General features: G+C 42.8%; 1 protein-coding gene across 1 annotated transcript in view; it reads left to right on the plus strand.

Annotated features, from left to right (window-relative positions):
* The window catches only part of LOC117379909 (seizure protein 6 homolog), a 74721-nt gene that overhangs the window by 48826 nt on the left and 144 nt on the right, over window positions 1-25751 (plus strand). The window contains 7 exon segments of the mRNA XM_055225824.1: window positions 10229-10425; window positions 14444-14638; window positions 16079-16270; window positions 21586-21780; window positions 22637-22654; window positions 24918-24938; window positions 25571-25679. Coding sequence (XP_055081799.1) covers window positions 10229-10425; window positions 14444-14638; window positions 16079-16270; window positions 21586-21780; window positions 22637-22654; window positions 24918-24938; window positions 25571-25679 — 927 coding nt within the window.

Below are 25751 nucleotides of genomic sequence, written 5' to 3' on the forward strand. Positions count from 1 at the left end.
TGTTAGATAGCAACCATAATGTAAACAACGGTCTAAATTTCACAATAGTTATGATTAGACAAATAAATGAAATGAAAGTTTAAACTGTCAGATAAATGTGTTTTTTCCCACAAACTGCCACTTAACTGATATAAAACTATAATAAATATTGAGGGCTGCCTATCAAACCCTGCCTCCACATGTCAGTGTTATACTGGAAACAAATGTTTCGGGCCCATTTTAACGTTGCAGGGGGCGCTGGAGAGTCATTTTAAAAGATAGAATTTTAATCCTCACATCATTTCACGATTCCTGACAAATAATGAATTTAGAAAGAGAGAAAAACATAGACTGAGGGTTTCCTTGTTCTGTACATGGTCCACAAGGATGATCTTTGTGTCTAAATGAAGGTAAGACTTTGTGTTTTGTATCTTCTCTTCAATAATGCCATTATAGCACATTAGAAATATGCACATTAGAGTCAAACATAAAGCTTTCATTTCCACCTCCCAGAAAACAAAAAAATTAAAATAGTAATTGCCTTTTAAACTTTGGAGGTACCTTAAAAACAACATGAGATTGTCAGATTACTGTTGTAAAACTTTGTTTCGGTTTCTGATTTCCTCATTCCCATCGTTGCACCGTGATGCTTCCCCCACCACAGTACGACACACCCACATACACCAGTTATAAGACGTGTATTATCAGAAGTTTCTCCAGAGGTGAGTCTGGGCTGTGACTGTGAGGACAGTATTTTTTTTTTTTTCCATCGAATTTTCCAGCTTCTTGTTTCTACTCATCACCACATTTTTGTAAGTAACATAAAATATTATAAAATAGACTCTTTATGTATTGTGAGTTCTTGTAATGCTATTTCCATGACATTAAATGTTCTCATTTATTTTAGCAACTAACATGGCTGAATGTGAAGATTTACCACTTGATATGGAAGAAGTTAAAGAGGCAGTGGAAAAGGGTGACCTCCCTTTGGCAGCAGCCTGGGCCCAAAAAGCCTTAGTCGAATTTGAAAATACAAAACTTGCCATTGCAATCACTGGAGAATCTGGCTCTGGCAAATCAGCCTTAGTCAACGCTTTAAGAGGAATCGATCACACAGACGACGAAGCAGCTCCTGCCGATGTTGTAGGAACCACAATGGAGCCGACTAAATACACTTATCCCAACAATCCCAATATTGAAATCTGGGATCTTCCTGGGATCGGCACCACTAAATTCCGTGCTGCTGAGTATGTGAAGAAAATGGAGTTTAAGAGATATGATTTTTTCATTATCATCTCTGACACTCGCTTCAGAGAAAACGATGCCAAACTTGCTCAGGAAATTCAGAAGATGAAGAAAAATTTCTACTTCATTTGTTCAAAAATCGACCACAATTTAAGAGATGCAGCAAGAACCCAGAGGAACTTTAACAAAGATCAAACCCTTCAGAAAATCAAAGACGACTGCATTAAAAGTACAGTACTTCTTATTTACATTACTATAATCTATGTTAATATTATTCTTCTTTTTGACATGACAATTTTCTTCTTATGCAGAACTTGTTGAACTGAAGGTTGAGTGTCCAAAGGTGTTTCTGGTGTCGTCTTTTGAGCTTCATTTGTATGACTTCCCTACATTTTATAAAACTCTTGAGAAAGAACTGCCGGAGAAAGAAAGAGACGCCCTTCTCCTGGTTTTGCCCAACGTCAGTCCGGACATCATCAACAAAAAGAAACAAAACTTACATAAGTTAATTGTGTTCTACGCAGTAATGTCTGGTGCAGGGGGAGCTATACCAATCCCTGGTTTATCTGATCTGATCAATGTAGGTCTCATTGTGTCATTTGCTATACTCTGTCAGAAATCTGTTGGCCTTAACCTTGAGACATTGCTTAATCTCTCACGTTTGTCTGGTGTGCCTCTAGAGGAGCTTACTGAAGGGTTGAAATCCCCACTGGCTGGAATAAAAATAACACATGACGTTATAATAAAGGTGTTAACCACCTCTGCAGTTTACATGGGATTAATGGCATTAGAAGAAGGCTTCAAAGTGGTCCCTATATTGGGCTCAGTAGTGGGAGTGCCCTTGTCTTTTGTCACTACCTACAGTGCTCTCAAGTACATTCTGGACAGTCTCATTGAAGATGCACACACAGTTTTCACCAGAGCTAAAAAGGCTCTGGATAAATGAATAAATAAATGAATGTGCTTGTGATTCAGTATTTTCATGTGCTTTTTGATTATTAGAACGTCACTTTTATTTTCTATTATTCTGTGCTTCACGTTTTGTGTTTCATTTCCTGAAATGTAATCTGAATGATCACATGATTTTACATCTGTTAAAGAAGCAATGATGAATAATCAGTTTGTCCAACAGTACGCACAATATGCAACATGTTTATTACAAACTCACACTGAATTCTTTATTAGTTTAGTGTCTATACTTCAATAAATACATATCCACATATCTAATAACAATGTTTCTCCTTTTTTTAAAGTTACATCATTATGTAATAATATAAAAAATAATTAAAATCTCTTCACCCTCCGTGGCTGGTCTCTCATCCTCTTCTCCACACTCAGGACCTCCACCAGATGCCTCAGAGCTTGAGGGTTCTGTGCAGTATCTTTGCTGTTCCTAATACTGCACTTTTCTGGACTGTGTCTGTGTGTGTTTGTGTATATGTATGTATGTGTGTATGTATGTGTGTGCATATGTGTGTGCATATGTGTGTGTCGTTGTGTGTCCGTGCACACAGCCCTCTTTTGTGCACCTCAACAGAGACAGTGACAAACGAGACAGATAAATGAAAAGAAGCCTGTCGACATGAGTCATTACTGTTCATTTTGTCGTCCTCGTGCAGGTGGAAACACCAAACACCGACGAGCTGCAAACTCCAGGAAAACTCTTCATCTTTACAACTAAAACAAAACAAGATCCACCACAAACTAATCAAAACCACAATTTGACTCGATGTAATTAGAAAATCCTAATGTTTTTTTTTTTGTGTGTGTGATCAATTTTCTAATTGTATGATAACAAAATCAAGATTCTACCCCCCCACAATAACAATAATAATAATAAATCAATAGTGCCATAATATTCTACACAAACAACAAAACCTCTTGTCTTATTCTGCATAAAAAAAACTTCTAACCCTGTAGTTTAGATCTGTACAGTGGTGGAGAAATAAAAAAATTGCACAGATACCAGGGCATAAAATACTTAAGTAAAAGTATCACATGAAAAAACTACTTAAGTAAAAGTATATAAGTATCTGTTTAAAAAATGCACTTTAAGTAAAAAGTAAAGGTATATCACACAGATTTTAAGATGTAATAAAGCTTCAAATGTGGTGATTTTAAGATTTGTTCAGCAGCAATCTGTTTTTATTTGTATTTTTTTTTTTGTTCAAACTACAAATGTGTTAAAAATAAACCCTCAGCCTTTTCAGCACGTCTCAAACAATCAGTCTTTATTTATTTTATTTATTTATTAGAAGGGACAATGTACAGAGACATGCTCATAAAACAGAGATGATCTGCACCAGATTATAGCTAAACAGCTAGTTTTCATCTGCAGTCCCTGACAAACAAAGAAAAAAAATTACACAGTGGAGATTAACACAATCAATAATAAAAGACAATAATCATTAATTCCTATTAGTCAGTGCATGCATTACATAGTAAAAGACATACATTTCATATTACCATATTTTCCGCACTATAAGGCGCATCGGAATATAAGGCGCACCTTCAGTGAATGGCCTATTTTAAAACAAATTTCATATATAGGGCGCACCGCATTATAAGGCGCATAGAATATAAACTACTGTAGTAGCTGGGGTTGTGTTACGCATCCACGAGATGGAGCTGCACTGAAGGGAACGTCAACAAAACAGTCAGATAAGTCAATCGGTCAAACTTTATTAATAGAATAAAAAAACGTTCTGAAAACTTTGTTAACTCACAAAACAAGTATAGTAACTCTCGAAATAGTGACACGCAATAACAACTCAACGTTGTTCAAACGTTAATGTCCATATTCACAATATCTCCCAGCCTTGTTTAGTTGTAAACACGTGAAAGAAACACGTAAAGCCTCACTTTTTCAGTTCATTCCTCATTCACGAATCCCTCGAGTTCTTCCTCTTCAGTGTCTGAGTTGAACAGTCGGTCGAGCTCATTCAAAGTGCCCGATTCCGCCTTGTCAAAATCGCCATTATCCGTGTCGCTGCTGTTGTCTTAACAGTTCAGTGACATTTCCTGCCTTCGTGAAACTCGGACCACAGTTGAGACTGATATCAGTCCAGGCATCTGCGATCCATTGGCAGATTGTGGCGTATGTCGCCCGGCGCTGTCTCCCCGTTATCCCTATAGCGTCGGATCCTGTCGTTGCAGATAGAGCGAGTTGCGGACTTTCCAGCAGCGTAACTCCGCGCTCAGTCGTGCTCTCATGTAAATTCAAACAGCGTCTCAAAGCGGAGACACGGGGCTATCTAAATATTTTACCATCATTACGGTAATCTGCCTCTGTTGTCCTGAAGGTGACGAATGAGAGCGCGGGGCTGCGGGGATTTTCACTCATTTATTCGATGCATAAAAGAAAAAATACGGATGGAGGTGTGAAATAGAAGTAGTTGTGTGAAAAAATGCAGTAAATTCTGATACTTCGTTTAACATGATTTTTATGGTAAAAAAAGAATAAAAGTGTAGGTCTAGGTGAGCTATACTGGCCCATAGTGTGCTCAGTCCTTAAAGGGTTATTACCGCTATTATTTCGGCGACGCCTCCTGACTACGGGTGTCATAATTGACCAATATTGATCCATATATAAGGCGCATCGGATTATAAGGCGCACTGTGGGTTTTTGAGAAAATTAAAGGCTTTTAGGTGCGCCTTGTAGTGCGGAAAATACGGTAATTGCATATTATAACAAAGCAATAAAAAAACAGTTATTTCAATGCTGATAAGTCTGACTAGCCCATAATCATTTTTTGAGTTCTTTGGAAAAGGAATGATAATTTGATAGGTTCTTTATTTCATTTGGAAGATGGTTCCATTCTTTTATTGCAGTGTATGAAAAGGCTGATTGTGCAAATGCGGTTTTTCTCTTTGGGATGGTACACTGCCCCCTGGTGGAGGCCCGTGTAATTCTAGAGGTTGTTTCTGATGTGAACTGGACAAATTGTTTTAGAGGTGCAGGCGCAGTATTATTGAGGATTTTATGGACCATTCGAATAGAAGCATATTTTTGTATATTATCAAAGCTTAATAGTGTGTATTTGTGAAGAATATGGCAATGGTGGAGTAGGCGGGGTTTCCTGTCCAAGATTTCTAGAGCTTGTTTGTGCAATGATTCAAGGGGTTTTAATGTAGATTTGCCTGCCTGAGACCAACATGTTATGCAGTAGAAGAATCGTGACATGATCATGACATTAAAGAAAGTATGGGCTGCATCCTGTGTTAATGAGTTTCTAATGCATCTAAACGTTTTTATGTTGTATTTGAGGCTCTGGCACATGTGTTTTATATGTTTTTTAAATGTGAAAGTGGGATCCAACGTTATATCCAGATATTTGAAGACAGTGACATTTTGTATGTCTTCTCCGTTTACAGTGATGATGGGGAAAGATGACCGTTTTTTTCTATTGGTAAAGTACATAGCTGCAGTTTTCTTTACATTTAGTGTGAGACAAGATTCATCAAGCCATCGTGCCACTTTTTCCATGGTGACTGTAAGTTTGGCATCTACCTCAACTGCATCTTTCCCCCCTGTATATATGACTGTATCATCTGCATACAACTGGATGTTAACCTCCTGGCAGACAGATGGCAAATCATTGATATATAGTGAGAAGAGAAGTGGGCCAATGTTCGAGCCCTGCGGTACACCGATGTGGGATGAGGCGATGTTGGATGTGGTGTTGCCTATGCGGACACATTGTGAGCGGTCTGATAGATAGGACCTAATCCAAGACAGTGAATTTGCTGACAGTTTGTAATGTGTTAGTTTTGTCAGTAGTATAGGGTGGCTGACTGTATCAAATGCTTTGCGTAGATCCAAGAAAACTGCTCCTACCACTCCTCCATTATCCAGTGTTGATTTTATTGTTTCAATGAGTAGACAGCATGCAGTTTCAGTTGAGTGGTTTGCACGGAACCCAAACTGCATGGGATGTAGTAAGTTTTCATACTCCAGATATTGTGTGAGTTGCTCCACTACCACTTTTTCAAGGGTTTTAGACAGAGTGGGGAGAATACTGAAAGGTCTGTAATTGTTAATGTCTTGTTTATTTCCTGCTTTATGAATTGGGGTGGCAATGGCCGTTTTGAATGTGTCGGGGGAAATCAATCAATCAGAAAAATACTTTCACTTTTCAATCCAGTTCAGCAATATAATAGAGTAGAAAGTACACAAACCTGATCTCAGACGTAGTAAAGTAAAAGTAAAAAGTATCCCCTTTAAAATGTACTTAAGTACAAATACCTCAGATTTGTTCTTAAATACGGTGCTTTATTACGTTACAACACTGGATCTGTACAAACATGTTCTGAAATGTGATTCTTTTATTCATTTGTCAGTTCAGATTTCAGTCTTTTTGTGAGAATGTAAAATGTGAATGAACAGTAACACGTTCAAACGGCTTTGACGAGGTAAACTGGACGCACCGATACCGATACTGGGATCAAATATCAGAGCTAATATCGAAAAACTTGCTGGATCGGGTATTGGTTTCATGATTTTTAATTGTAGTAAGAATATTTACAGACTGATTTTGGCCTTGAATGTCTCATAATGTTTGAACTTTTTCATATTTCATAGTTATTAGAATATAAATAACAGTTACAGGTGTCCGTTCCAACACTGGTATCGGTTCATATTGTCAGATATTTTATAAAAAAACGAAAATATTGATATCAGCAGGGCCGTCGACACAAATTTGGGGGCCCGGGGTAAGAACATGGCCCCTCTTCTAATATGAATTTTGAGAGTGTGTACAGGGGAGAGAGGGGGAGGGGAGAGAAAGATAAGAGAGGGGAAACAGTCGAAGAGCAGAAAAAAAGGCCATTGACGGAAATTTGGGGGCCCGGGGCAGGAAGGCTTACATGGGCCCCCCCTTCTGGTATAAACTCTGGACCCCTAAGACACTGAGGGGAGATGAGGGAGAGACAGGGGAAAGAGAGAAGAGGGGAGAGACGGGGGAGAGAGAGAAGAAAGAGGATAGAGACAGGATATATATATATATATATATATATATATATATATATATATATATATATATATATATACCCTCTGTCCTCCTTCCCTTACTCTCCTTCTCCGTCTCTCCCTCCTTCTCCCTCCTCCTCCCTCTCTCCCTCCCTGTCTCCTTCTCCCTCTCTCTCTTCTTCTGCCTCGTTCCCTCTCTCCCTTCTTCTCCCTCCTCCTCCCTCTTCTCTCTCCATATTGTCCTGTGCTGTGGATCTTGTTGGGAGCTGGTCCCTTAGGCTCGAGCTCAGACCCCCCCTCCTCCTCCCTCTCTCCCTCTCTTCCTCCCCGTCCCTCCTCTCTCTCTCTCCTCCCTCTCTTCTCTCCATATTGTCTCATGGTGTGGATCTTGTTGGCAGCTTGTCTCTTTGGCTCGGGCTCAGACTGCTCCTCTCTCTCCGTCTCCCTCCTCCTCTTTCCCTCTCTTTCTCCTCCTCCCTCTCTCCTCTCTCTCTTCTCTCCATATTGTCTCATGGTGTGGATCTTGTTGGCAGCTGGTCCCTTAGGCTCGAGCTCAGACTCCTCCTGCCTCCTCTTCTCTTCTCTTCTCTCTTCTTCTCTTCTGTGTTTCTCAAATTGAACCAAATCTAATTATCGTCTTTGGCCTGAGCAGCTCGGATAGATTTTGCTCCAGATGCCCCGTCATCGACATAAGCCCTGTTTCACTTAATTACAACAAATTTGACTTTGGTGGGAGGCCGAGTCCGTGTGTGTCTGTGAGCCGCGAGGGAAAGACACGGGGAGAACACGGGGATGAACTGACCCCATTACATGTGTTTTTGTGCTAAAACTCATGATTCTAACGGGCTCGCCACTTCACAGACTGTACCTGTAACTCGGTGTGGTGGCTGCACCTGCTTGTCTCCATGGAGATGTTAAGTCTTTGGGATATCGCAGAGTATCACAATAAACATTTCCTTCGCCCTCCCTCCTTCTCCCGCTCTTCCTCCTCCTCTCTCCCTCCTCTCCCCTTTCCTCCTTCTTCTCTCTTTCCCTCCACCTCTCTCCCCCTCCTCCTTCTCCCTCTCTCCCTGCTTTTTCCTTCTCTCCCTTTTCCTCCTCCCTCCCGCTTCCCACTTTCCCTCCTCCTCTCCCCCTCCTCCTATCTCTTCTCTCCCTCCACCTCCCTCTTTCTCTCCTCCCATTTCCCCCTCTCCCTCCTCCTTCCTTCCTTCTCCCCTCCTCTCTCCCTCCTCCTCTCTCCCATCATAGACATAAATGTGTTTAATGTCTAATTGTGGATCATCTCAAGCAAAGAAATAATATACTGCTTTTTTTTCTTTGATTCTTGGCCTCAGTTTGTTAAAAGTATCAAAAATCAGAAGTTGATCGATACTAAAACTAGTATCGAAACTAGATCCTCATTTGAGCGGGAATCGATACTAAAAAAGTCACATTCAGAGGCCAGAAATGAACCTTTCCTGAATAACTTTACCAACACTACATGTTGTATTATTATGATTGGTCCATTCCTCCTTTCTGCTCCTGTCTCCTCCTCTCTGCTCCTCTTTCCTCCTCTCTCTTCCTCTCTGCTCCTGCGTGCTCCTCTCTTCACCTCTCTCCTCCTTTCTGCTCCTCTCTGCTTCTCTCTCCTCCTCTCAGCTCCTGCGTGCTCCTCTCTCCACCTCTCTGCTCCTGCGTGCTCCTCTCTCCACCTCTCTGCTCCTCTCTCCACCTCTCTGCTTCTCTCTGCTCCTCTCTCCTCCTCTCTGCTCCTGCGTGCTCCTCTCTCCACCTCTCTGCTCCTCTCTCCTCCTCTCTGCTCCTGTCGTGTGTCGTGTTATTGTGTTTGGTCCATTCTCACATAAGTGCAGATAATGCTCTGCTCCTGATGCCCTTTAAACGCTGCAGAGGCTGCGTCCGACCCGACTCTGCCTCTGACGGCCTTTTTGTGCTGTTGTCATTTTAAAAATACATGACGAGGGGGAGGAGAAGGGAGGAGGAGGAGGGGGAGGAGAGGGGAGAGAGGGCACAGGGGAGAGAGAGGGGAGAGTGTGAAGAGATGAGCGAGTGGGAAGGAAGGGGAGAGAGGACAGAGCAAAAAGGGGAGAGGGTGTGAAGAGAGGGAAGGAAGGGGGAGAGAGAATTGAGAGAGTAAAGAGGTGAGAGAGAGGGGAGAGAGTGTGAGCAGAGGAGAGAGAGTAGAGGGGGTAGAGACAGGAGAGAGGGGTGAGAGAAAGCGAGAGAGGAGCGAGAGTGGAGATTGGGGTTGTGGGAGAGAGAGTAGAGGGGAGAGGAGAGAGCAAAGAGTGGAAGGAGAGTGTGAAGAGAGAGAGTGGGAAGGAAGGGGGGGAAGAGGTAAGAGAGAGGGGAGAGAGTGGAGATTGGGGGGATGGGAGAGAGAAGAAAGGGGAGAAGAGAGAGAGGTGACAAAGGGAAGAGAGGAGAGAGCAAAGAGAGGGGAGAGAGCGAAGAGAGTGAAGAGTGGTGAAAAGTGAAAAGAGTGTGCAGAGGGGAGAAACAGGAGAGAGAGAGTGTGTAGAGGAGAGAGGGGTGAGAGAAGAGAAAGTGGAGATTGGGGAAGGGAGAGAGGAGAGGGGAGAGAGAAGGGAGAAAGTGTTTAGTGGAGAGAGAGCAGAGAGGGAAGAGGAGGGAGAGAGGACAGGGGAGTGACAGGGCAGAGAGAAGAGAGAGGGGAGAGAGCGAGTGTAGAAGAGAGAGGGGTGAGAGAGAGGAGAGGGACAGTTGGGGAGAGAAAGAGGAAAGAGAGGAGAGGGGAGAGAGAGATGAGAGTAGGGAGACAGTCGAATTAGCTTCTATTAACCATTAGCAACATTAGCATTTACACTGTATGGGGACAAATGCAAAATATACTCACCCAATCTTAAAGGTGCCGTCGTAACAACTAACAACAACTATCATGCTAACGAGCACTTCCTAATTCTTGAGATAGTAAAACGCCTTTTATTACATGCGGCCTAGTCTTATTTTGACCTCAAGAGCTGCTAACGTAACTATTCTCCCTGACCTTGTCCCTCTGCTCTGTGTCTGGTGCAGGTTGAACATCGGGGTGAATGACCTTTTGACCTTTTATGACGGAGACGACCTCACCGCTAAAGTCCTGGGCTCTTATGGAGGCTCCAAGTCCAGGTTCAAACTCTACACCTCCACGGCCGACGTCACCATACAGTTCCAGTCCGACCCGGCGACCAACGTTTACGGATACGGCAACGGATTTGTGGTGCACTTCTTTGGTGAGGAATTTCAGATATAAATGTGTTTTTACTGCCAAATAAATCCAGACTGATCTTTCTCTGTGTTTTTATACAGAGAGAGATCAGTCTGGTCCCCATTCCCTCCATCGTGCCCATAGACTGTTTATGTAAATGGACATAGCTAACCTGCTAGTTGCCGTGTTACAAACAGGAAGTGATCATGTGCGTACTTCCGGCTCCATTGACTCTGGCTCCAATTCACTTTCTATTGATAAACTGTGTCCTCTCTCTGTACCTGCTGCTGTCATACTCGTCATTTTGCTCTTAAATGTTCATATTAACCCTCTACATGATCCTGGGGTTTTTATTTCACGATTGGGTCTGTAAATCAAGATGTGAACATTAATAACTTCTTTCCCCGAGGTCCCTCCCACTAGCGTTAGCAACAGGTTTGATTGACAGCGTTTCTAAGTGCCCGTTCCCTTAAAAAACAGTGGTGCGGGTAGAAATGGGCGTTACCTTTAACAGCTTTGCTCTGGATTGACTCTTTGAACGCTACGAGTGACGTCACATTCACTTTGTTCATGTCTTTATACAGTTTGATTGCACCTCAAGCCAGAGCCAAACATGATCGTCCAATCAGATTAGTCTATTTCAGTGACACATGTGAAACAAAGGAGCTCATTGGTCACTCATTTACAAACAGAATCACATTTCTTCCACCTCAGATAAACAGAGTTAAGGGCTTTGCTTGTTGATTCTGCAGAAATACGCTAGTTTTTCAGTCCCCTGTGATATTTATTATTTTTTTCCTCATAAAAAGGCATTTACTTTGATACAACAGACCATACGTGTCCCTGATTGGCTCATCCACCTGTCAATCACGCTCACCTTAACTCGGGGACATTTGAAACTCAACAGTGTTTCCTCATTATTTAACCAGAGTTGTGTTTCAGATGATTCCTGCATGTTTGAGTAATCCTGTATTGTCTTGTATTTGAGGCTTCAGTGCTCAGAAAATGTCAGATTTCACCTACCCCCCATGTCCGCCCACTACTCTATACAAAATCATTTTTTTGTAAAACTAAACTCCATAATTCAAAATCTGCTACTTGCCACATCAAAGCCAGAGCCAGAGAATCAGTTCTGTCTGGAATGTTTCAAAGTATGACATTAAACCTATCTATCTCCATGGAGACAATCCGTAGATGCCACTAGGGCAAGTTAAAGGTCAGATCTGTGGAGAGGTGACCCAGTAAGAATGTTTTTTTCAATGTATTTCTTAGCGATATAAACCAGTGACTCAATGCAGGTTTTGATTAATACCAGACTATGGGATATTCCAGGGCTACCATTAATATCTCCATAGGAACAAGCAGGAGGTGGACCTCCTACAAGAGAAGTTACACAGTGTACCTTTAGAAAACTGACTTGGAAAGCTAATTTTGTTTAAATCTATACATAAATATATCTATAGTGTACATTTTTAGGTGGTTACCAAGGAAACAGGAGGGAAAACAGCTTTGGCCGAGATTAATTTAAAAATGGATTTAAAGATGAATAAAAAGATGGATTTAAAGATGAATAAAAAGATGAATTTAAAGATGGCCGCCTTTGTTTTAGAAGAGACTGAAAATGGAAACAGTAATGATTCGTCTGTTGGTTTGGCCTGGTCCTCCATCAAGTCCACAGCAAACACAGAGATCAGATAAAACCTGTGCATTTAAAGAGAAAAAAGAGACGCACCAGAGAGAGAACAGAGAGAGAGAAAGAGAGGGAAAGGGGAAAGAGAGGGAGAAACAGAGATCAGATAAAACCTGTGCATTTAAAGAGAAAAAAAGAGATGCACCAGAGAGAACAGAGAGAGAGAAAGAGAGGGAAAGGGGGAAGAGAGGGAGAAACAGATCAGATAAAAAAAACTGTATTTAAAGAGAAAAAAGAGATGCACCAGAGAGAGAACAGAGAGAGAAAGAGAGGGAAAGGGGGAAGAGAGGGAGAAACAGATCAGATAAAACCTGTGCATTTAAAGAGAAAAAAGAAACACACCAGAGAGAGAACAGAGAGAGAGAAAGAAAGAAAGAAAAGGAGGGAGAGGGGGAAGAGAGAGGGAGTGAGACGGAGAAAAAGATATCAGATAAAACCTGTGCATTTAAAGGGAAAAAAAGAGATACACCAGAGAGAGGGAACAGAGAAAGAAAGGAGCGGGAAGGAGAGAGGAGAGAAAGAAAGGGAGATAGGGGAAGAGAGAGAGGGAGAAATACAGATAATATAAAACCTGTGCATTTAAAGGGAAAAAAGATGCACCAGAGAGAGAGGAAAGAGAGAAAAAGTGGGAGCGAGAAAGGCGTAAGAGAGAGGGGGAAGAGAGAAAGAGAGGGAGAGAGAAAGGGAAGAGGGAAGGGAGAGGGAAAAGAGGGAGATAAACAGAGGAAGAGATGGGGAGAGAGAATAGAGGAAAGAGGAGAGATGGAAGAGGGCAGAGTAAAAGAAAGGGAGAGAGAGGGAAGAGAGAGGAGGAGAGAGATATTTCTCATGAATCTCATTGTGGGAGAGTAAACACTGAGTCTCTGGTGCAGGTGTGGAGGAGTGTGTTTGTTCAACGCCCATTTTCAATTACGTGCTCAGTGTTTGTGGAGCAGAAGACTTAAAACATGCTGCGATTACAGAGCGCTAAGCTAACACCACCGCTAACAGCAGCTAAAAGTCACACAGAGCGCTAAGCTAACGCCACCGCTAGCAGCAGCTAAAAGTCGCACGGAGCAGACGAGAGGCAGGGAGCAGCTAGAAGAGGCAGCATGGGTCTAATACAGATTTAATGTGATTTCCCCCTTGTATTTGAGCACAATATGTCTCGCCCCAGGACAGATGTTTTATATAAACAGCTCATAGGGTCAAAATAAGTCTACTGTGTGCTGTTTGCATCTAATTAGCTTCACGGAATAATCAGGGTGCCAAATAATAATGGAATTGAGAAATACCTTAAACACATGTTACAAATCTGTTGTAACATGAGATATTTACACAGGTACACGGTGAGTTTTTTGAGTTTTAATTTAAGACAAACTGTGCCTGAAAATCGGTAGCATGGCACCAACACGGGATGAACATACCTGCAGGTTTAGAAAATAAAACTGCACCAACACACTGGACATCTGCTTTTATTTCCTCTGAAAGCTTTTGTCGTCTTTTTACATTGACTAAGTTCTTCCCGCTGCCGCCTCCAACGTCGCACCATCGATTCGTTCATGCCAAGTTTACGTGCAGTGGCTCTATTTCCTTCTTTGTTGCCAGATCCATTGCCTTCATCTTAAAAGCTGCACCATTTGCATTTCCTGAGTGTGTGATGTTCAAAATCAAAACCAGTGTATTCTTCATCGCATAATCTTTCCCCACGTCTGTCTCACTTTTGCATTTACTGCTAGAGAGCGCCCCCGGTGGCTGTAAAAATCTATAAATTAGCCGCACCCTTGTATAAGCCGTAGCGTTTAAAGTGAAAAAAGTAGCGGCTTATAGTCCAAAATTTACAGCAACTTAGACCATTGCACAACATTTCAAATTAACTTCCATTTTTCATGTTGCTAAAATGTAAAAAAAAATGTATATAAACTGATATATCTGCCCTTCTACCGTCAGCCGTAAATCTGCAGCAGGGGGCGCTATTTTGTTTGGGTGGAACAGCTGTGTAAAGAATGTGTATAAACCTTTATTCGAACACTAATTGCGCTAAATGTGACTTTACTTTATCCCAGGGTTTTGGATGAGTTTGGTATGAATTAAAATAATACAATATGGGGGGAAAATGGTCAAAATCGGCACAAAAATATCGGTAGAGCTTATCGGCAGATCGGTTTCTCTGGATTCTAAGCAATTGGTATCGCTATCGGCCATGAAAAAACACATAACAGTCGATCTGACGTAAAAAAAAATGGGTACAACGCCTTTAAACTTTCAAAACTAGTCTTGATGTTATAAATAGAACTCGTCCGATTGGTAAAACTCTTATATAACAACACGTGTTTCTGTATTTTTAACATGAGTTTCCTGTTGCGTTTTTCAGAAGTGGCTCGTAACGACACCTGCCCCGAGCTGCCTGAGATCTCCAACGGCTGGAAAAGCTCGTCCCACCCCGACCTGGTGCAGGGGACCGTGGTCACGTACCAGTGCTACCCCGGCTTTCAGCTAGAGGGCGCCGAGCTGCTCATGTGTCAGTGGGACCTGACGTGGAGCGGAGACCTGCCCAGCTGCCAGAGAGGTGAGCGGACGACCAGACATCACTCATGACAAGATAATAAGAAAATAAAGATAACGCAATGAGCAGGAATCAATAAGTTCATACTCACTCGCTCTTTTTGTCCATCCTTCAGGGACTCGGGGCATGGTACCCTCTCCAAACTCTCTCTTTTTGTCCCTTTTGTTTCTCCATACATTGTTTTTCAAAGTTTTTTCTCTTTTTGTCCCTCTTGTCTCTCCATACACCTGTCTCTAAACTCTCTTTTTGTCCCTCTTGTCTCTCCATACACCTGTCTCTAAAGTTTTTCTCTTTTTGTTCCTTTTGTCTCTCCGTACGGTGTTTTCTAAATACGTTCTTTTTTTCCTCTCGTCTGTCCATACAGTGATTCCAAAGTCTCTATTTTTATCCTTGTCTCTCCGTACACCTGTCTCTAAACTGTCTCTCTTTTTATCCCTCTTGTCTCTCCATTCACCTGTCTCTAAACTCTCTCTCTCTTTGTCCATCTTGTCTCTCTGTACACCTGTCTCTAAACTCTCTCTTTTTATCCCTCTTGTCTCTCCGTACACCTGTCTCTAAACTCTCTTTTTATCCCTCTTGTCTCTCCATTCACCTGTCTCTAAACTCTCTCTCTCTTTGTCCATCTTGTCTCTCTGTACACCTGTCTCTAAACTCTCTCTTTTTATCCCTCTTGTCTCTCCGTACACCTGTCTCTAAACTCTCTTTTTATCCCGCTTGTCTCTCCGTACACCTGTCTCTAAACTCTCTCTCTCTTTGTCCCTCCATACACTTGTCTCTAAACTCTCTTTTTGTCCCTCTTGTCTCTCCATTCACCTGTCTCTAAACTCTCTCTCTCTTTGTCCATCTTGTCTCTCTGTACACCTGTCTCTAAACTCTCTCTTTTTATCCCTCTTGTCTCTCCGTACACCTGTCTCTAAACTCTCTTTTTGTCCCTCTTGTCTCTCCATTCACCTGTCTCTAAACTCTCTTTTTATCCCTCTTGTCTCTCCGTACACCTGTCTCTAAACTCTCTTTTTATCCCTCTTGTCTCTCCATTCACCTGTCTCTAAACTCTCTCTCTCTTTGTCCATCTTGTCTCTCTGTACACCTGTCTCTAAACTCTCTCTTTTTATCCCTCTTGTCTCTCCGTACACCTGTCTCTAAACTCTCTTTTTGTCCCTCTTGTCTCTCCATTCACCTGTCTCTAAACTCTCTTTTTATCCCGCTTGTCTCTCCGTACACCTGTCTCTAAACTCTCTCTCTCTTTGTCCCTCTTGTCCCTCCATACACTTGTCTCTAAACTCTCTTTTTGTCCCTCTTGTCTCTCCATTCACCTGTCTCTAAACTCTCTTTTTGTCCCTCTTGTCTCTCCGTACACTTGTCTCTAAACTCTCTTTTTATCTCTCTTGTCTCTCCATTCACCTGTCTCTAAACTCTTTTTGTCCCTCTTGTCTCTCCGTACAGTGGTGTCCTGCCCAGACCCGGGTAAAGTGGACCATAGTCGCAGAGTTCTCTCCTCCTCTCATTTCACCGTAGGATCCAGTGTTCAGTACATCTGTGACAAAGGCTTCAGTCTCCATGGCAACAGCCTCCTGACCTGCTACAGCCGAGGGGGCGGAGGTCCGAGGTGGAGCCAGAGACCGCCGGCGTGCACACGTATGTACACACACACACACACAAGCATAAATACAACAGCAAGGCTAGGGCTGGGGGTTCTGCCACCTGCCTGGAATGTACCACAGTATGGCATTAAGCGGATTTATCTTGGATTTATTCAGCTGAAGTTGTTGCTCAAAAACACATTGTAAACAGTAAGCTCAATGCCAGGCAAAGCTACATCTCCATGGAGACGAGGAGGTTTTAACTTTCCACCTTTTATTTATTTATTTATTTATTATTTATTTTCCTTTTGGTTGTGTTTACTGGAATGAGAAACACGCCTCCTTACAGTGAGCAGGCTTGCATCTCCACAAACCTGACTCTTATTAGGCCTGGAAGACAACTTCTTCCTGCTCGTTTCCATGGAGATGTATTTCTTTTGGCTAAAATATTGCACAGTATAACTCCTCCCAGTATAAAAATGCATACAGCTTAGAAAGATCTGGCTCCTTTAAAAAATTTGATCCGAATCCAACCGTTCACGTTACGGAAAAAGAGCCGACTGCTTCATGAACATCACTAATTCTAATTTCAGCCCTAATAATTACTATCAAATGTCATGTCAGAGGTCTTCCCTATTAATTTCTACAGGACGTATTCAGACAGCTATCTCTCCGTGACAAATAGCGTTACATTCTGAAAGTATTTTTGCTCATATTAAAAGCTCTTATCTCGTGTTTCCTGAGCTGCGTCTCCTGTAGCACTTCCTTTGTCCCGTTTAATGAATTATGGTCCTGCTCACAGTCTCTGCCACTCGCTCAAGTAGGTGAGGCTATATATGAAACATGCAAATGAGCTCAAGGAAATGGTATTTTAATAAGGTGGACGTGAAGTCAGCTGAAAATACAATAAAGACAGAGGCAAGAGGGCGAGGAGGAGAGGGAGGTCAGGTTTGGAACGTGATTAATAGCTTTTTACGTTAATTAAATGTTATCGGGCTATTAAAAAGTATATTCATAATGTAATCTATGTTAACACCACAGACTGTTTATGTATGGACAGAGCTAACCTGCTAGCCGCCGTGTTCCACATCGGAAGCTTCTCCATCGAATCTGGCTCCAATTCAATTTCTATTGATAAACTGTGTCCCCCTCTCTCTGTACCTGCTGCTGTCAGACTCGTCATTTTGGTCTTAAATGTTCGTATTAACTCGCTCTACATGATCCTGGAGTTTTTATTTCACTATTGGGTTTGTAAATCAAGATGTGAACATTAATAACAAACAAATCAGGTGCACTGCTGAACTTTTCTTCTCGTCCCTATGTAGATGTCACTGCTCTGCCTGGCATGTTCCACACTATACACTTTAGTGTTAGCTGTAGCTTTACTGTTAGCTTTAGCTTTAGTATTAGCTTTACTTTTAGTGTTAGCTTTACCTTTAGTATTAGTTTTAGTGTTAGCTTTACCTTTAGTGTTAGCTTTACCTTTAGTGTTAGTTTTAGTGTTAGCTTTACCTTTAGTGTTAGTTTTAGTGTTAGCTTTACCTTTAGTATTAGTTTTAGTGTTAGCTTTACCTTTAGTTTTAGCTTTAGTGTTAGTTTTAATGTTAGCGTTACCTTTAGTATTAGTTTTGGTGTTAGCTTTACCTTTAGTTTTAGCTTTAGTGTTAGTTTTAGTGTTAGCTTTACTTTTAGTGTTTGCTTTTAGTGTTAGCTTTACTTTTAGTGTTAGTTTTACTTTTAGTGTTAGTTTTAGCTTTATTGTTAGTTTTAGTGTTAGCTTTATCTTTACTGTTAGCTTTACCTTTTATGTTAGCTTTAGCTTTACTGTTAGTTTTAGCTTTAGCTTTAGCTTCGTCTCACGGCTCCACAAACTTGGAATTACTAAACGTCTTACTGCGAACCGCTGAAAACAAACATACATTTACAACTGTAATCCCGATACGATTTAGATTTTATCGAAACCCAACTCGGCTGGAGGGATCCTCACCAAACAGACCCCTGGCCCCAAGCGAATAGATGGAAAAGAGACTACTGCGCCGGGGTCATAAGCCACATTGCTGTAGCTCTTTTAGCACGACAAAACCAGACCATGTTTTGAACAATTAAGCGACTACATCCGATTTCAAAATGGAGGCCATAATATCTTTGACCCTGCGGACATTAAAAGCATTAACTAAACCAGGTTAATTACAGCTGCAGTGTTTCAGAGCCACATTTTGAACAATAACAGTCCATTACTCCCCTGGATGAGTGCACTTTAACACAGAGGCCGGGGTAAATACACAGAGACGCTGCAGGTCCAGAGGTCACACGGCAACGGGGAGTTTCCTGTTTAAAATTACTTTGTGGGTGTTTTTGTATTTTCATATCTTTTTGTTTTTATGGTGTGTGGGTGCAACAAAGTAGTGGAACTTCAACAGTTTTGACAGTGATAATCCTTTTAAACATGGCCACCAAATAGGTAACCATAAACTGTGTACATAAATGGATAAAGCTAACTTGCTAGCCACCGCGTTCCAAACAGGAAGTGAGCATGGGCGCGCTTCTGGCTTCATCAACTCGGCTCAAATTCATCAAACTCGTTATTTTGGTGTTAAAATGTTCGTATTAACCCACTCTACATCTTTCCAACTGTTTTTATTTCGCCATTTTGTCCGTAAATCAAGATATGAACATTAATAACAGACGAATCAGCCGCCATCATTCCCCGAGGTCACTCTCACTAGCGTTAGCAACAGACTTGATTGACAGCGTTGCTAAGCTCCCGCTCCTTGCCAAACCAGTGGTGCAGGTGGGAAAGAGTGTTAACTTCAACATCCTGGCTTCGCATTGGCTCTTTGGTTGCTAGGATACTCACGGTCAGAATTCCAAATATGTAACTTGCCTCCAAATTAGCCTCTATAGCTGCTCTAGCCTCGATGAGCTTCATTTGACTGGAGCCGAACGTTGTGGGTGAATTCACACTCACCTAGTCCACTTCTTTACACAGTCTATGATGATAAACGATGTCCCTGTGCTTTAGGCTCCTGTTTAGGCTTTTGAAAGGTGTTTTCTAAATATCGGTATCAGTAAATACTGGTATCTGCTCAGATATGTCATCCACACCTTAAAGAGGGGGTATTATGTACAATCTACTTTTTGGAGTGTTCTATCATGTTATAACGTTGTTCCTTCATCAAAAAGAGGTTGTATATGCCATCCATGCATGTTTGAGCAATCTAGTGATCTCTCCCTGGCCCCTTTCAAACCCTCTTTATATTTAGCTGTAAGATTCTGTCCAAGGCTCCACCCACAAGTCTACATCACCCACGCTCCCACATGACAACTCCACATAAGTATACAAAAACATGATACAAATATGTGCACTACGACTTCACAAACCTGATGTGATGTGCAGGAGTTTCATTAGTGGGATGCAGCTGATTGTGTTGTGATAGTGCTCTGAAGGGGGAGTGACTTAGTCCAGAGAGGTGAGACTCAGAGCACTAAAAATGAAACCTATAAAACATGGTCATACGTTGTTTTCAGTGAATATATAATTTTAAAAACAATAAAAGGAAACATGGTGATCGAAATATGTGATGTGTTACAGTTAATACCCCCTAAAAATGTAACGCTTTTACCAAGACGCTCGTTATTATGAAGAAATACCCAATTTAAACCAATGGTAAAAGAGACATCTCAATGTATAAAACCTTTGTCTTGGGTAGAAGTATGATTTTAGCTTTTAAATTTAACAAATAATTCCAAGGAATATATATATTATGACAAGAAACCAAGATGAAATATACTTTTAAATATTTTTAACTTTGTGAATATTTTTACAGTGTTTGCTTTTACAGTGTACAAACGAGAAACACGCAGTAAATACGTTTTACACTCGTTTTCTTATTCTGGGAAATTGTTAGAAATCAAAATACATTTTATTAAACATAAAATTTCTCCCCCAACACTATAAAGTCAGAACACGAGTGCACTGGTTTGATATTACACGCTTGCAGTTTTACGGTGGCGCGTTGGAGCTCAAGGTAAAAACCAACAGGAAAATACGTGGAATAATCCTACCAGTCTGTCGTTCACTTTCACGTTCAAATGGAAAAAGATTTCTGAAGATGGGACACAGAATGTTCTCTCCTGTCTGTCGTCCTCACAGGTGAGTGCAGACTCGTCACACCGTCTCTGTCCAACTGACTCTGAAGTGAAGTAGCACAAATACGGCGCTAGCTTTAGCTTAGCTCTTTTTCAGCGCGGGTATCAGAAGACTTCGTGAAAACTCACCTCCAGGCCGTGCGTTAAGTCCCGTGAGTTCTCCTCGAGTCCTCAGCAGTCCTCCAGAGCAAGGGGGGAATCTTCAGAGTTCGCTGAAACGCGGCTTTCAATAATGTTTCTATATTTTTGTACGAGCTTCTCTTCATTGAGTTGTTCTTGCCGTTACAGCGCTGATTTTTCGCGCTTCTCGAACGTTCTCTTTGCTCTTTTCTCATACGTCATCACGTCATCACGTACACTCAAATCAAGTCACATATTTATTATGGGGTATTTATTAGCTTTTTTATCAATCATGAATTTTGATATTTAAATGTTTATGAACTTGCAAAATGGAAATTTTACTGTATTTATAATATGAAATAAAATATATTCTCAAATTGAATGAAAACAAATAATCCCAATATAGAAAATATTCAGGTTATTACACTAGTAAAATACCTCCTCTTTAATACCCCATAGAAGTAAATGCCTCCTCTTTAATACCCCAGAGAAGTAAATGCCTCCTCTTTAATACCCCAGAGAAGTAAATGCCTCCTCTTTAATACCCCAGAGAAGTAAATGCCTCCTCTTTAATACCCCATAGAAGTAAAATACCTCCTCTTTAATACCCCATAGAAGTAAATACCTCCTCTTTAATACCCCATAAAAGTAAAATACATCCTATTTAATACCCCAGAGAAGTAAATACCTCCTCTTTAATACCCCATAGAAGTAAATGCCTCCTCTTTAATACCCCATAGAAGTAAATACCTCCTCTTTAATACCCCATAGAAGTAAATACCTCCACTTTAATACCCCATAAAAGTAAATGCCTCCTCTTTAATACCCCATAGAAGTAAATGCCTCCTCTTTAATACCCCATAGAAGTAAAATACCTCCTCTTTAATACCCCATAGAAGTAAATGCCTCCTCTTTTATACCCCAGAGAAGTAAATACCTCCTCTTTAATACCCCAGAGAAGTAAATACCTCCTCTTTAATACCCCATAGAAGTAAATACCTCCTCTTTAATACACCATAGAAGTAAATGCCTCCTCTTTAATACCCCACAAAAGTGAAATACCCTCTCTTTAAATAATTCCTCCTTTTCCTTACTTTCCAGCTGAGACATTTGAACCGTGCACACATCCAGGGACCCCCACCTTCGGCGTTCCCAGCTCCCGGCAGACTCACTTCCAGCCGGGGGACAGGTTGAGGTTCTCCTGCCTGAAAGGACATCAGCTCCTGGGGGAACCCGTGCTCCACTGCGTCCCTGGACACCCGTCTCAGTGGAGCGGGCTGCCCCCTGTCTGCAAAGGTCAGTCACTGCACATTAACACACAAACCCTGCATATTTAAGTTGAGTTCTTCTCTGAAACAGAAAACACTCTGTTCCACCTTGTGATGTCATCATGTGGTAATACAGGAAGTGCTCCACTGTGTTTTTAAACTCCACACACCTTCACTAGAATCATTTGGATCATTTCAGTCCCAGAATTGCCAATCTCTACTGAAGTGAAGGTTAAAGGAGCTGCTAACTTGAAAACTGCCACTTCATGACATCACAAGGTGGAACAGAGCAGTTTTAGCTTTGGAGATGTAACAGACTAATAATAAAGTGTTACCATGACAAATTAAAAGTCAGATCTGCGGAAAAGCGATTCAACTGACGAATGTGTGTTTTCAAGATTAACAAGAAAAACACCTGTAAATAAATTTCTAATGAATTTTAACCATGAATTCAGAGTTTTAGTTTGAATAATAATTGTAATACAGAACATTTGTTAAAGGGGCTGTACGTATTTTATGAGGTGATGAAGAAAAATGTGTCAGATTTATTGTAAACGCAGCTCTAAGGGTCAAAATGAGTCCGCTTTGTGCTGTTTGCATCGAATTATGAAGCGTTTTTATCGTCCGCGAACCAGGAAGTAGCACCGTTAGCAGGCTAGGTGTTGTTAGCATTACCGTCACTGCACAACTCTGCTCTGGTCTTGCTTATAAACTCATTGTTGTGAATAATCAAGGTGTTCTGAATAGTGTTACGATACTAAAATATACTAAGGAATAGACTCAATACCGATTCCGATACCACAATGATAATAAAAACACTCTTTCTTTAGATAATAGAATGGATTTTCAACATTAAATTGTGACTTTTGACAAGAATGTTTGAGGAATAACTTTGGATCACTGTGAGCTGAACTGTTCTGTTTGGGTAAAAATCAGGTACAGCGCCTTTAATACTGCACTTTTCGACCAATCAAAGTTCAAAAGAGCTAAAATTTGAGTTGGAACTTCAGCGGCGTCGTGAGACTTTTGACTGGAGCCATGTCTCTGAAACGCTGGTTTATTTCTGCTGTTCACTGATCCACATAAAGGGCATTATTTTAGTGCGGCGGCTGCACTCTGACAGACAATTTAACACAACAAAACACAAGTCGAGACGCACAACAGAACAAGAGAGACAAGAGAAAAACACATTAGACAGAGAGGGGGGAGAGGGGGAGGAGAGGAGAGGGAGGAGAGGAGAGGAGAGGGGGGAAAGTACAGAGAGAGAGGAGAAGGGAGAGGGGGGACAAAGGGAGGAGAGGGAGGAGAGAGGGGGAGAGTAGAGTGGGAGGATAGAGGGAGGAGAGGAGAGGGAGGAGTACAGAGAGAGAGTACAGGGGGAGAGGGGGACAATGGGAGGAGAGAGGGGGAGAGTAGAGTGGGAGGATAGAGGGAGGAGAGGAGAGGGAGGAGTACAGAGAGAGAGTACAGGGGGAGAGGGGGGACAATGGGAGGAGAGGGGCAGTGGGGGGGAGATGCAGAGAGGGAGGAGAGGGTGAGGAGAAGGAGGAGAGGGAGGGAGGAAAGGGGGAGGGGGGAAGAGGGAGTGGAGGAAGGGGAGGGACATATAGAGAGGAAGGACAAGAAAGGGATTAATAGGTGAGATAGGAGAGGGACAGGGAGAGGGAAAGGGGAGGGAGGGGGAGGAGGGGGCGGGAGACGGGGAGCGGGAGGGAGATACAGAGAGGAAGGACGGGAACAAGATTTATACGTGAGGGAGGAAGAGAAAGGGGGGAGAGCTACAGAGGGGCAGCGGAGGGGACAGAGAAGAGGAGAGGAAGGACGAGAAAGTAATATATAGGTGTGGGAGGAACAGGGGGGAGAGGAGGAGGGAGGGAGAGAGAGGATAGAGGAAGGGGAGACAGGAAGGATGAGAGAAAGAGCTAGGAGAGAGAGGGAGGGAGAGAAGGGAGGCAGAGATATAGGGAGGAGAAAAAAGACAGAAAGGAGGTAATATGAGAGAGGGAAAGAGGGATGGTTTAGGAGAGGGAGGGAAAGATAGCAACTGTGACAGTGAAAGGGAGGGAGATGGAGATGGGGAAGAGAGAGAGAAGGGTGGGTAGAGCGAGAGGAGGAGATAGAGGAAGAGAAATAGACAGGGTAGAAATAGATAGAAAATAAAAGAAAGAGATGAGAGGGATAGAGAGGAAATGTTTTTTCTAGTGAGGGGGAAAATAGTGTTTGTGACGCTGACACTTTGAAGGAAGAGGTCGACCAGAGCCACAGACAGAATGAAAGAGCAGCCTCCAGTCTGAAGAGGAGAGAGAGGAGGAGAGAGGAGGAGGAGGAGAGAGAGCAGCCTCCAGTCTGAAGAGGAGAGAGAGGAGGAGGAGGAGGAGGAGAGAGGGCAGCCTCCAGCCTGAAGAGGAGAGAGAGGAGGAGGAGAGAGAGCAGCCTCCAGCCTGAAGAGGAGAGAGAGGAGGAGAGAGGAGGAGGAGGAGGAGGAGAGAGAGCAGCCTCCAGCCTGAAGAGGAGAGAGAGGAGGAGAGAGGAGGAGGAGAGAGAGCAGCCTCCAGCCTGAAGAGGAGAGAGGAGGAGAGAGGAGGAGGAGGAGAGAGAGCAGCCTCCAGTCTGAAGAGGAGAGAGAGGAGGAGGAGGAGGAGGAGGAGGAGGAGAGAGAGCAGCCTCCAGTCTGAAGAGGAGAGAGGAGGAGGAGAGAGAGCAGCCTCCAGCCTGAAGAGGAGAGAGGAGGAGGAGAGAGAGCAGCCTCCAGCCTGAAGAGGAGAGAGAGGAGGAGGAGGAGGAGGAGGAGGAGGAGAGAGAGCAGCCTCCAGCCTGAAGAGGAGAAAGGAGGAGGAGGAGGAGAGAGAGCAGCCTCCAGCCTGAAGAGGAGAGAGAGGAGGAGGAGGAGAGAGAGCAGCCTCCAGCCTGAGGAGGAGGAGGAGGAGGACAGAAAGAGAGAAGGAGAGAGAGGGGGTGGGAGAGCAGGTTCATTTCTGTCCTGTGAATGAGACGTCCTCAAATGAGTATCTAGTTTCAATACTAGTTTTAGTTTTGATTAGTATCTGATTTTTGATTCTTTTGTCACTCTGTTTTGAGGAGATGCTCTTTACCTGTTCTCCACTAGAGGGCGTCCTGTGTGAAACTTTAATGATTCTCTCTCTTTTCTCTCTTCAGCTCGTTCAGAAGACGAGCACAGACTGGACGGTAAGTTACATGTTTATATTTTATTTTACAACATGTATTCATTCCTCCTCTGCACCACTCTCCCTCCTCTGTACCACTCTCCCTCCTTTGTACCACTCTCCCTCCTCTGCACCACTCTCCCTCCTCTGTACCACTCTCCCTCTTCTGTACCACTCTCCCTCCTCTGCACCACTCTCCCTCCTCTGTACCACTCTCCCTCCTCTGTACCACTCTCCCTCCTTTGTACCACTCTCCCTCCTCTGTACCACTCTCCCTCCTCTGTACCACTCTCCCTCCTCTGTACCACTCTCCCTCCTCTGCACCCCTCTCCCTCCTTTGTACCACTCTTCCTCCTCTGCACCACTCTCCCTCCTCTTTACCACTCTCCCTCCTCTGTACCACTCTCCCTCCTCTGTACCCCTCTCCCTCCTCTGTACCACTCTCCCTCTTTTTACCACTTTCCCTCCTCTGTACCACTCTCCCTCCTCTATACCTCTCCCTCCTCTGTACCACTCTCTCTCCTCTGCACCACTCTCCCTCCTCTGTACCTTCCTCCTCTGCATCATATATTCGCTCTCCCTCCTCTGCACCATATATGCACCCTCCCTGACCTCTGACCTCTGACCTCTCTTCATGTTATCGTCTCTCCTCAGTATCGTCCTTGTCTCTGCGTTTGGACGGAGCTCAGATTCTGTTGGTGATCTTCGTGCCGGTCGCTCTCATCCTCCTCATCATCACAGCCGTCTACCTCTACTTCTTCAAGTACGAGAACTTTAAAAACACGCTCTACCCGCTAAACGACGTTTTTATTTTGACGTCACGTGATCGTTACTG

Source organism: Periophthalmus magnuspinnatus, chromosome 13 (assembly GCF_009829125.3).
Source record: "Periophthalmus magnuspinnatus isolate fPerMag1 chromosome 13, fPerMag1.2.pri, whole genome shotgun sequence".
Classification (NCBI taxonomy): Eukaryota; Metazoa; Chordata; class Actinopteri; order Gobiiformes; family Gobiidae; genus Periophthalmus; species Periophthalmus magnuspinnatus.